The sequence below is a fragment of the Petaurus breviceps genome, unplaced genomic scaffold (assembly GCF_028583685.1).
Source record: "Petaurus breviceps papuanus isolate PSGF00001 unplaced genomic scaffold, PetGlider_PUasm1.0 188, whole genome shotgun sequence".
Taxonomy (NCBI): domain Eukaryota; kingdom Metazoa; phylum Chordata; class Mammalia; order Diprotodontia; family Petauridae; genus Petaurus; species Petaurus breviceps.
This window is the reverse complement of record NW_027185804.1, coordinates 37,493,320-37,504,548: the sequence shown is the minus strand read 5'-3', so window position 1 is coordinate 37,504,548 and position 11,229 is coordinate 37,493,320. Positions and strand designations below refer to the sequence as shown.

The 11,229-nt window shown below is 54.7% G+C and overlaps 1 protein-coding gene across 30 annotated transcripts in view; it reads right to left on the bottom strand.

Moving 5' to 3' along the window:
- Positions 1–676: 676 nt before the first annotated feature.
- Positions 677–11,229, bottom strand: part of MADD (MAP kinase activating death domain) — a 38,704-nt gene continuing 28,151 nt past the window's right edge. For 12 of the 30 annotated variants that reach the window (XM_069091577.1, XM_069091576.1, XM_069091579.1 and 9 more), the window contains 12 exons: positions 9,847–9,955; positions 9,489–9,551; positions 9,129–9,249; positions 8,937–9,042; positions 8,360–8,470; positions 7,701–7,808; positions 5,858–6,022; positions 5,664–5,736; positions 5,455–5,561; positions 3,644–3,713; positions 1,863–1,909; positions 677–1,626 (listed from right to left, as the gene is read on the bottom strand). In XM_069091577.1, the coding sequence (XP_068947678.1) occupies positions 1,519–1,626; positions 1,863–1,909; positions 3,644–3,713; positions 5,455–5,561; positions 5,664–5,736; positions 5,858–6,022; positions 7,701–7,808; positions 8,360–8,470; positions 8,937–9,042; positions 9,129–9,249; positions 9,489–9,551; positions 9,847–9,955 (1,188 nt within the window). In that variant the 3' untranslated portion in view covers positions 677–1,518. The remainder of the gene's footprint in view (positions 1,627–1,862; positions 1,910–3,643; positions 3,714–5,454; positions 5,562–5,663; positions 5,737–5,857; positions 6,023–7,700; positions 7,809–8,359; positions 8,471–8,936; positions 9,043–9,128; positions 9,250–9,488; positions 9,552–9,846; positions 9,956–11,229) is intronic. The other 18 variants (XM_069091595.1, XM_069091596.1, XM_069091597.1 and 15 more) reach the window with 3 other exon arrangements.

Below are 11,229 nucleotides of genomic sequence, written 5' to 3'. Positions count from 1 at the left end.
GAGACCCCACAGGATGGAGGCAGCCACTTTCATTATCCCCCAGCAGCACTTGGCCACGGGGATAGCATCCCATATATAAGGAGGCCAGAAGATGTGTCCCTGAGATGTGGTGGTTGTCCATAGTGAGGAGGGAAACTCATTTGGAAACCTAGCCTATAATGGGTGCCTACAGATGAGACCCAAGACCTCCACCCCAACAAGCAGTGGAGTGTAATAGGAAGATGACTTGTCTGGCCAAACTCAAGTGCCAGCCCCAACTCTGGGGCAGAGCAGGTGACCCAGGCCAAGTCCCCTCACTGCCTGAGGCCTGCATTTCCTACATAAGATGAAGAGGCATTGGCTGGACTGTCTGTAAAGGTCCCTTCTCATTCCCATTCCTCTGCCCCAGCCCACAATGCTCAGAGCCCAAAGCCCAATCATTCTGCGTCGGGTATGTGGACAGATGGGCCACAAGGTCCCTCTGGTGGCCAACACAACTCACAACAGAACTACATAAGCCTGCCATCTTTAGATGGGAGGGAACTTTGGTTGTGGGCTGTACTCCAGCCCCACCCTGGAGCTGGTCCAAGGCCAGGGGGTGCAGGCCCCTAATTCCAGAGGCATGAAAACCTCAAACAGAAGTCCCCAGCCTCCTCTGCTAGGCTGGGAGGGGCTCTAATCCAGGCAGCTGGAGAGTTAAGGGGAGAGGACATTTATTTCACATTCACAGACATGGCTGTACATGGTCCATAAATAATGTGGAGCAGAAATATTTACACCCATCCCTTGCTCGCCCAAGAGCCCAGGTAGGTGACATCTGAAGACAGATATTTACACTGAACTTGGCCCTTCTCAGCCCCTTGGGCTCGGTCCAGGCAGAGCAGCCACTGGTACCTGGGCCCAGGGTGGCCCCACCATTCTCAACCTCTTCACACCACTGAATGGAGGGGGGGCACGGGTGCTGGGCTGGGGTCACCTGCTTGAGAAAGACAGTCGGAGAGGGGACATGACTGATTACCCCTCCAGTCACCAGCCTGCTCCTGGGGCCCCACCTTCACCTACCCCCTGCCGGGGAGGGGAAGGCTGCAGCCTGTCCTCCTTCTCCAGAGGACCCCTCAGAGGGACTGAGGCAGAGGCAGAAATTTTCCCTGGAGGGTTAAAGTGCCAAGGACACGGAAAGGGAAACACAAAACACAGGTCACAAGGACACAAGAGCTGTACACACACGTGGCCACGCCCCAGTTTCTGGAAGTCAGCTGGGGAGCAGGCAGACTGGGCCTGGAGGGGTCAGAGCAGGGAAGGAAGAGGTCAGCTCGGCCCTGCTAGACACACACACACACACACACACACACACAGACACACACACACGTGCACACACACACACTGGAACACGCACAGGCTGGAGCCCAAGCAGAGCCAGGACAGGGCTCGGAGAGATCACAGACATCCAGTCTCAGGGACAACATCAACGCACACTCCCAAGGGAGCCGGAGCTGGGGAGAGGGCCCTGGGCAGGGACAGCTGCCAGGCTCTCCTTCATCAGCTGGACACTGGCCGGGGGGGTTTGCTCCTGCTCTCAGCCTCCTTGCTCTGAGCAGCAGCCACGTAGGAGAAGAGACACAACACGGAATAGCAGATCTCGTGGGCCTGTGGGAGAAGAGCCAGACGCATCAGGGCTCTGGGCAGGGGCCCGAGGGCACCCGTGTAGCACCTGCCAGCAGGCCCGCCTTGGCAGTGGGAGGGAGTGCTCTACGCAGCCCTCGGCACCACAAGTACATTCTCCTTCCAGCTCACTCATGCTTCCTGCTCCTCCCCTGGGCTTGGCAGGGCCCCCCCCCAGTCCGAAAGACCCCAGGCCCTGGCGGGGAGGGGCGGGCACTCACCATGGGCGTCTTGTACTTGTGGCTCACCACTTCTTTAGTTTCAGGAACTAAAACCGGGCGGGCAAGAGACAAAACAGAGAGTTCAAAACGGAGAGCCCCTGCTCAGGGGCAGCGGCCCCCCAGACAGCAGCACCGGGGGCCGGCCTTCCCTCCCTCCAGGCCCCACTCAGTGGCTGCATCAGCCGAGGCCAGAGAGACGGGCAGGCATGGGGCCCTGCCCGGGCTTGGGGCACTGCCTGGGCCTCAGGGCCCTGTCCAGGCTTGGGGCACTGCTTGGGCCTCGGGGCCCTGCCCGGGCTTGGGGCCCTGCCCAGGCCTAGGGGTACTGCCCAGGCCTCGGGGCTCTACAGCTGCTGTGGGGGGTAGACATGGAGCCAAAGTCTGGGAGGTGACTGGCCCCTTCTGCCTGAGCAGTGTTTGGCTGTCAGCTCCCTTGGTGTGCCCAGCGCCTGGCCAGGAGAAGCCCACCCTGGGGGAGCTGCTGCTTCTCCCCCTGTCTGAGCCGGAGGTCCTGGGGTGACCAGCACAATCCCTCCTTCCCCCATGTCCCATGGATCCCTGCACAAGAGCCCCCAGGGCTAGAAGAAGAGGGAGAATAGAGGCGATGCTAAACCCACCAGGCTTGTAATGGTTTCCTCCCTGAGCGGCGGGAGTGAGCCAGGCCTGCCTGTGTGAGGGAGAGCGTCAGAGGGCTCTGGAGCGGAAGGTACAGGCGAGCACAGCACCCGGGCAGTGGGGAGGAAGGGGAGCAACAGGCAGAGACACACGACCACAGCCCAGAACGGTCCCTACTCCCGCCATGCAGGGGCCGCGGGCAGCCGGGCTGAGCTGGGGCAGCGCCACCAGGGCCCTTTGGGCCCAAGAGCAGAAGAGCATCCCCTGGGGCCAGAGAGGGAGAGGAGTGACAGCTGACCACAACTGATCCTGACCCGGGGAGGACAGAACAGTGTCTCTGGAGGGAGAAGAGGCCCCCAGATCCTTCTCCCCAAGTGGAAGGCTCCTCAGTGGGGAGTCTGGCAGGAAGAGGGGGAAGAGAACTCACAGAACCAAGGAGCCAGCACAGGGGCGGAGTGAGGTTTGAGGTTTGGGGAGATAGAGGGTGGGAAGAGAAAGGGAGAGAAGAAAGAGTCAGCAATGTGCCTGCAGGGAGCCCCCTGCCCTCGGCAGGGACTGAGGCAAGGGGCCAGGGGCCAGCACGAGCCGAGGTCACTTTACCTGCTGGAGAACGAAGGTTTTCATAGCAGCGATGAAGGGGCACAAGAGAGTGAAGCACACACACAGCAGGAACTCAAAGCCCCGGTGACAGCCCCCTCCTCACTACTCCTGTCCTGGGGAGCCCCGGCCTGTTCCCCAGCTCGCCCTGGGCACCCTGACTGTCTCTGCTCCATTTCTTCATGGACTCAGCCTGTCCTTCACCTCCTCATGCCCACCTTGGTAACTCTGGAGCGCAGCCTGAGAACACATGGGATGGGCAGAGGTGCAGGCACAGGGTCTGGGCAGCGTTCTGCACGCTGAGGCCAGGCCGAGGAGGGTGGCAGACGCCCGTGGCCCTCTCTTCTTCCTGCACCTAATTCTCTAGAATCTGGCTCTTGCCTCTCTGTCCCTGAGGGCTCCGGTCTCTTCCCTGCTCTGGGCCTTATTTCCCTCGGGCCTCCTGTCTCTGGGCTCCATCCTGACCCCACAATCCCCTGGCACCTGCCCCGCCAGCCCCTCCTCCAGCGCTCAGAGGTTTGAGTTACTGCCATGTGAGTCCAGACCTAAGAGCAAAAGAGTGTAATTACCAAATTCCTCCAGGACAAAGACGCCTCGAACTGTATTGCACTTTTTAATGTGATTCAGCTCTATGAAAACCTGCAAAAGAAGGAGGGAGGAAGGATGGCGTCAGGCCCCAGGCTCTACTTGTGCCCCAAGAGCCCAGCCTCCCAGCTGCAGCCCCACCCACACAGAGGGAAGACATTTCCCCAAAGGAGAAGAGGAAAATCCACACACACAACTCAAAAGGCTAAGAAGCGAAGACAGCAGAAAGGGCGTGTACCTTCCGCTCCTGGCCGGAGGAGAAAGCATGGGAGAGAAATGAAGTCGTTAGTTTTATTGGTCACCCCCAACCCTGTGGCCTCTCTACTGGCCTGGGCCATTCCACCCAGGCTCCTGCATCGGGCAGGCCTCTCTACCCAAGGGCCTCCCACGTGGCCCACCATGCATCCTCCTCCAGCGCAGAGGGCTGGCACGGGTGGGAGACTCCCCTTAGACTGAAGTGGGCTGGAAAGGGCCTTGGCAGGAGTGGGTGTGGGGATGGGGAATTGCCCCTTTGGAATAGGGGCTAGTGATTTATAGCAAGAGGCTCAGGCATAGGTTTCTGAGGGCCATGCTGCTTCCAGTTTATGTGGTGGAAGAGGAAATGAAGCCGCAAGGACAGGAGTCAGGGCTTGATGCCCCTTTTCTCTCTAGGACAAACCATGGAAGACAAAACTCTAGGCAAAAGCCTGCATAGACATCGAGTCAGGCTTTAAGGTATTTCTGAGGCCTAAGAGGAGAAGCAGGAGACAATAGCCAGGACAGGGTAGCCTGGCATGCTGGCTAAGTCTCATCTGGCTAGAAGAGGGCTACAGAGGGTCCTTTTTCCAGAAAGCACTGGAACCCTCATGGATATGAAAAGCACTAAGGTCAGGCCCCTAGACAGATCCTCCCAGACCCCACAATGAGAAGGCACTTGGGGCTGCCAGGCTGGCTGGGCGGCTGTTTCCAGTGACCCCAACACTCCCCAGATGGCCCCACTGAAATCAGGAGCGGTGAAAGGCCAGGAGCACAGAGAAGGTCTCCATCCAACAGCAGGTTCACCTTCCCTGGGCATCCCCTGCCTGCTCAGGGGACAGCATGTGACCAGCTACAGCTCAAAACCCCCGGGAAAGGAGTAAACACAGCAAGGGAAGGGGAGGGAAGACACCTGGCTGAAGAGACAGCTGAAAAGGGGCCCAGAAGGAGGCGCTGGCTGCAGAATGGAATTAACTTAAGGAAATGTCACTTGGAGGAAAAGGAGCACTGTGTTAAAAAAGACCGAGAGGAAGAAGTCATGGGTCCTATAATGAAAGCGCACGGGGGAGAGGCGGAGGGCGGGCAGCTCTGTCCGGATGGCCTGTGGAGTCAGGGACGGTTAAGGGAAAGGGAGCTGGGGAGGGGAAGAATCTGCAGGAGAGGAACAGGCAAAAACCCACCCACTACAGAGAGGACAGACACGAGCTTCACACACGGAGAAACGTGCTGGGGCCACACTCACAGAACAAACCAACACCAAGCAAAAGAAAAGCCTGGGAGCCAAGAGAGCCGGAGGGAGTGGGCGCAGAGGGGTCGAGGGAGACGCTCCCCCTCACACTGCCCTCAGGAGCCCGGCCCGAGTCCCGCTCATCTCGCTCAGCCTGCTCCCCATTCCCTCTGTGGCCCCTGGCTGGGAAGGCCCAGGCCCACCACCAGTGCCCGCTGCCCCCTTTCTCTCTCTCTCTCTCTCTCTTCCCTAGTGTGACCTTGGGGGCCCTGGCCCTGCCCCTGCACACAAGTAGTGGGCTGCAGGGGCCTTCTGCTGCTCCTGCCAACCTACCTGGCTATGCATGAACTTAAGGTTGATCCCCTCCAGCGTAACCTGAAGCAAGCCACCCTCGCCCGTCCTCATGTCCTGCACTGGGAACTCACCGCCCAGCTCTGGACCTGTATTGAGGAAGGAGGCTGTCAGGCCCCGGGGAGCTCCCTGTCGGAATTCTGACAGCCCACAAGGCTCCTGCCTGGCAGGGGTGCTGCACGGGCTCTCACCTGGCTTGGTGCTGTGCTGCCGTGCCGCGGCCCGTTCCATGCTGTCCTTCACACAGTAGTACAGCTCCCGACACTGCATCACACAAGGGGGAGTCAGGCCAGCCTCTGGCCCCCAAGGCCTGGCCCCGGAGCCACGCTGTACCCGGGAGCTCCTCCCTCCCCCGCCCCCATGGCAGGGGACACCAGGCCTGCACCTTCTTGGTGTAGAACTTGTTGAGCTGCGTCTCGGGCCCGTTCCTCCTCCACAGACAGAGCACCTTGGTCTTGGGGCAGTAGGTCATGTTGATGAGCTTCTCGTACCACCAACGCTCAGACACCGTCCCGATGCTGCTGCGCAGGACGACACAGTCATCACATACCTGCAGGGAGAAGACAGCGAGCTCAGTGCTCCCACCTGGAGGCCTCACCTGCCCCCAGGGCCTCGGCTCCTGCCACAGCCGCCCCATGGCCCATCCTACAGCCCTCTGCTAGGAGCTTATGTGAGAGGGCTGTGAGAAGAAAGGGAGTCCCAGTGAGAGGCCTTTATAAAAAACCCACATCACAGTTCTAGGGATTCTGTGAGCTGCCAAGGAGATGAGGGATGCCTCGCCCTCCCACCTCTAAACTAACGTCCTCAGAGATCAGGCAAGTTTGGTCATCGGGGCAGGCCGACCAAAGCAGAAGGCCAGTCAGTAAGATTCCTAATGTCAGCTCTGAGCAAGGCCTCAGAGGCACCTCTGTTCACTTGTCCTCTTTTTTATCTTTTTTCTATTGATAGGGGCATAGTCATTTCTGAATAAATCTCATTCCCTCCCCAGTGAGCCTTCCATTGAACAAATATTTCATTCCTATGACTACTGAATTTAACTTTGAAAAGTTGAACGTATTTTAGAGAAAACATCTCATTTTTGGAAGTATTCTGCCCAACAAAGGGCAGCAGAAATACCAAAGGGTCTACACCAAAGACATCCGAGGCCTGCCAAAAAGAATTTTAATGTTCAAGAGTTTGCTGTAGATTCCAAGAAGCCTGTGGAGATACATGGTCATGAATGAAAGAAGGCCAAGGCTGCTCACTGGGAACTGTAAGCTCCTAAATTCTAGTCCAGCTCAGCTGTGATTTTAAGCCAAACACCACATTTCCATTTCACAGCCTGGAAAAATGGAAAGGACAACATTCCATAATCGCTTATGGAGCAATAATCCTAAGGGCCAGAGAGGAGGCAGAGACATGTTCCGGGCACCAGGGCATGGTTCAGATGCCAGTACAATGGCGTGCATAAAGCTCAGGGTGTGGAAGCGGCCCCTGCTGCTGCCCACTATAGCTGGTGAGCTTTGGGCAATATTCTAAGGCGCCTTGAGAGCCTGTGGCGTCCTCGTGGTCAATGTCAGATACTCAAAGGGCACAGCTGTATGTGGAGACTGGTCCCGAGGGAGGCCCCCTTCTGGGGGGCTGGGATTGCCCTATCTCCGGAGGATGGCTTAGAACTCCTGGAAGGGAGGGAGGCAGCAAGCTCTGAGCCCTTAGACATGATGCCTGGCTGGCACTGAGGGAATGAGGTTCCTGGCAACTGTGCCACAGGGGAAATGCCTCCAATCCCACGCCAAGCTAGGATCAGCATCCCCCTTGGGCCATCCAACCAAGGATGGACTCAGCATGTGTAGTACATCAACAAGACTTGCCGACCCCTTCTCTAGGCCCATCAGCCCATGGCTTGCATTTCTTTTTCAGGGCAGCCCTTCTCTATTTGACATCTTCTAACAATCATGAAAAACGAGCCCAAATGAGCCAAACTGGAATGTTCTTATAACTTATTTTAATCCAGTGCAACTTCTGGGGGGCTATAATTGGACCCTAAAATTCCAAAGAAATCAACCTATGGTAAGCGATCACTTGTCACCTTTACACCACTATTTAGCCGAAAGCCAAGTGATTTTGGAAGAGTGGGCTTCCACTCTGGATCTAGTCTCCTATAGTCCTGTGACAACATGGACAAATGTTCTCTGGCTTCTGGGCTGGAAGATTTCTATTCATTCTCCATGTTTCTGGTCGACACCTACCTCCATAAAGAAGATATCACCACTGGTGTCTGTCCCTGCATGCACCACGAATGTCTGTTTCTTGATGTGACGGCTGCCACTCGGCTGGAGAGACACGTCCCGCCCATTCTAGTAGAGAAGACACCTTTTAGGTCAAAGAGGACTCTGGGCAGGGCCCTGGTCAGCACTGGAGCTAAGAATAGGACCCTATTCAGTCTCAGTGCTAGCTCCTGTTCTACCTATCAGGACTCCCTGAACGAATACCTCAAAGATAAGAAAGTTTGTACCATAGACAAGACTTCTTGTTTTTGAAGACATATCCTCCTGGGCTAAGGCCTTCTGGCCAGTGCTCCAAATCAGAATAAACTAATACCTCTGGAGCCCAACAGGGCTGCCTGGTCTCCACAGCAGAGGCAAGCTCTTGGGAGCAGGCAATCTTAGTATTTTAATATTCTGATACCTGTATTCCAACATAGTTGATTTCCTTTGTAAGCCTAGGTGTTTTATGTATTTAAAAACTCTATTCCAAGAAGAAGCCCCTACGCTTCAGCAGACCAGGGGCCCAGCTCTATAGGGCCCACCCCCCTGCCTCACTAGGACCAGCACTATCTGCCTTTCTTAACTACAGGGGTGAAGAAGAGGTAGAGATGAGGTCAAGGGGTAACCCAGCACGTACTCACCAGGCTGGCCAGCTGATCCAACACTTCATTTATCTGCTGGCCATACACAAGCCCAATGTGAGACTTCCCCATGAGGCGCCTCACCTTCTTTCGGATGTCATTCTTGTTTACCTAGGAAGCCAAAGGAAGACCTTGTGGGGAGAGGTCAGTCCCCAATCAAAGGTTCAATTCTCTGGAGGGAACAGAGGACTAAGGAGAGAGTGTGTCCCTGGGATCAAGAAGGGAGTGGTGGCAAGGATCACCTCGAGTAATACCGTGGTGTTTTTTTGCCAGAGTAATAGGGAAGAAGAGAGCTCTGAGGCCATGGCACTGAGTCACAACACTTTCACAGCAGTGAGTGTCCTTCAGCATCCTGGCATTTTCTGGACTCGGTCATAACTGGCTGAGATGCTGATGACTTTCACCTGTTCCAGAGCTGCCCGCTGCCTCATGACAAGCCTTTGAACCTGGCTTCAGACTTCCACAGCCTTAGAGAGGCTGCACTTAGAGGCTCTGACTCTGAGGACAGACTCTACAGTGACCCAGAACAGGCAGCAGTAACAAGACTCCATGGGACCAGAATCCACAGCTTCATTACCTTCATCAGAAGCATAAAGGAGATGAGGTTGTTCAAGAGGGTGGCTAGCAATCGATCTTCATCATCCTCCAGGCGCTTCCGGTCGTGTTCTCCCAGGGATAGGTACCTGTCCAAGGACGAGATCAGTCAGCCTGGTAGCACCAAGGGAGGAGGCAGAAGCCAACTCCTGCGGTCCAAACTGTGGTTCTGTACCTGTCGATCATTTCCTGGGGTCCCTGATCCATGCCCATGCCTTCTCTCTCCAACATCACAGCATCGAGGAAGGCATCTTCCCAGAACTGCATCTGGTCCCACAGGGTAGAACGTTCTTTACCTGGATAGCAGAGAGGCTGCTCAGAGGATCTCACATGAGCCATTTGGAGGTGGCTCTTCAGCCACAGGAAGAAGTGTTCTCCATAGGAAGGAGAGTCACTTCAAACCCCAGGGAAGAAAGGAGCACAAGACTCTGCCCCCACTCTACGGCATGGCTGCCACCTGCCCCAGCTGCCTCTCAATGAGGCAAGCCCCTCCCGGGAGGTGCCAAAGACACAGTACACAAGGAAAGGTGGTTACTCATAGAGAAGGTCTCCATAGCTGCATCCTCTAACTGGTCCCACATGGATCCTTTGTCCCTTCCTACCAAGTTATTAGCAGGAGGGGCCATGGCAGCAAAGGAGGGAATACAGGAAAAGAAAGAGAAACAGGACGTTGATGAACACCAAAGTCTAGCACATTCATCTAGGATCACTCACGGTTTATTCCTTCCTACTGCCTTCAAATATATGATCACTGTAGGTCACCAAAGATCAACTGAGACCTAGGTGACTGTGCCAGTTCCCAGGGAATTTATCAGTTTGGATGGCCTCCTCACCCTTGGCCTAACTAGCCTGTCTGAGCCTGGCCTTCCCAGGGAGGCTGTACCCCCACTTACCTAGGAGTCCCTCATAGAGGTAGACACGCTGGCTCACATCTTCAAAAGGACGAATGGGGCTGCCCATTGCTTTCTCCTTTGTACTTGGCTTCAGACTGTGGGCTTTGCCCTGCAAGGAGGAGATGGGAGATCAGCTGCCACAGACCAGTCAGACCATCAGTGGGTGTTTTATTCTAAATAGTCCAGTAAATAACTGCTGCAGCAGTCTAAAAGGCTAGTTTCCATTACTACCATTTCCATTATTACCTACATTTTCAATCTAACTTTTCTTTCTTATCACTCTTGATAGGAGTACCTACATGCCTCAAGGAAAAGCCAGCTGGGTTTTCTATAGCATTAACAAGAACATTACTGTATTCATTCTCACAGTATTCTTTATCAATTAGATAAGCGGTAGGAAATGAAACTGAAGCAGGTAATTCTATAAACGAGGACAAAGCATTCCTGAAAACCCTCCCTCTTAGTTCACAGCCTTGCGGTCTTATTTCCTAGTGGTGACTCGGTCTAATTGATCTCAAGACCAACTATTCCAAGTCAAAAGGTCTGAGCAATTGTTCTCAGTAAGCCAACCTCACAAATAACTGATGTTTACCTTCCCCTCAGCAAGGAGGAATTTCATGCCAGGTACAATGACAGAAATAGTCTGAAATCCTTCAGGATTCATGGGTATGCAGGGGAGTGGATTCTTGCTAGACTATAGGGTATGCCATGTCTTACAATACCATCCCATCTAAGTCCTGAATTCTTCACAAAGAAGTTATGGGAGGACATGAAATGCTCCCTACAACCATTTGGATTAGATTTCAGGGAAGAGCAAATCCCATGCATTTGCATAATCCTTTGGCTTTGAGTTCTGTTCTCCACCCTAAGCTACAAGATAATGGCACCTTCTTATGTGAACAGGAGGCTCTGTGGGTGGGGATGATCACCACTATTAATAATTGATTCTGTCTAAATGTCATGTTCTAGCCTCCCTACAGACTAAGAGTCATCAAAGCCCAAGGCTCTCTTAGAGATCTCCCTTTCCCATCTGACTGACAAAATGGCAAGCCTGCTGGAGCGCCAAATTGAACAAACTGGCTACTTAAGGAGAAATTATCATGGAAGCAGCCTGACCTAGGATGTACTGTTGTGTGACCCCCTCTGCCTTCCAGGATGGTGCAGCCTGCCCTGCCAGAAGAGGGCAGCCACAAAGACCTACCTGGCCAGAATAACCGAGACTAGTGATCTTCCAGTTCCATTTGGTAGACGCTTCTCTCCTGCCCTCCAGGACGTCCCACTTCCTTTATCAATGACTTTTGTGCCCACCACTTTGTCATCCCACCACTTTGAATGGATGACCCAGAAGCCATTCTGAAAGAGCCCTTTCCCAGGCTACCATTC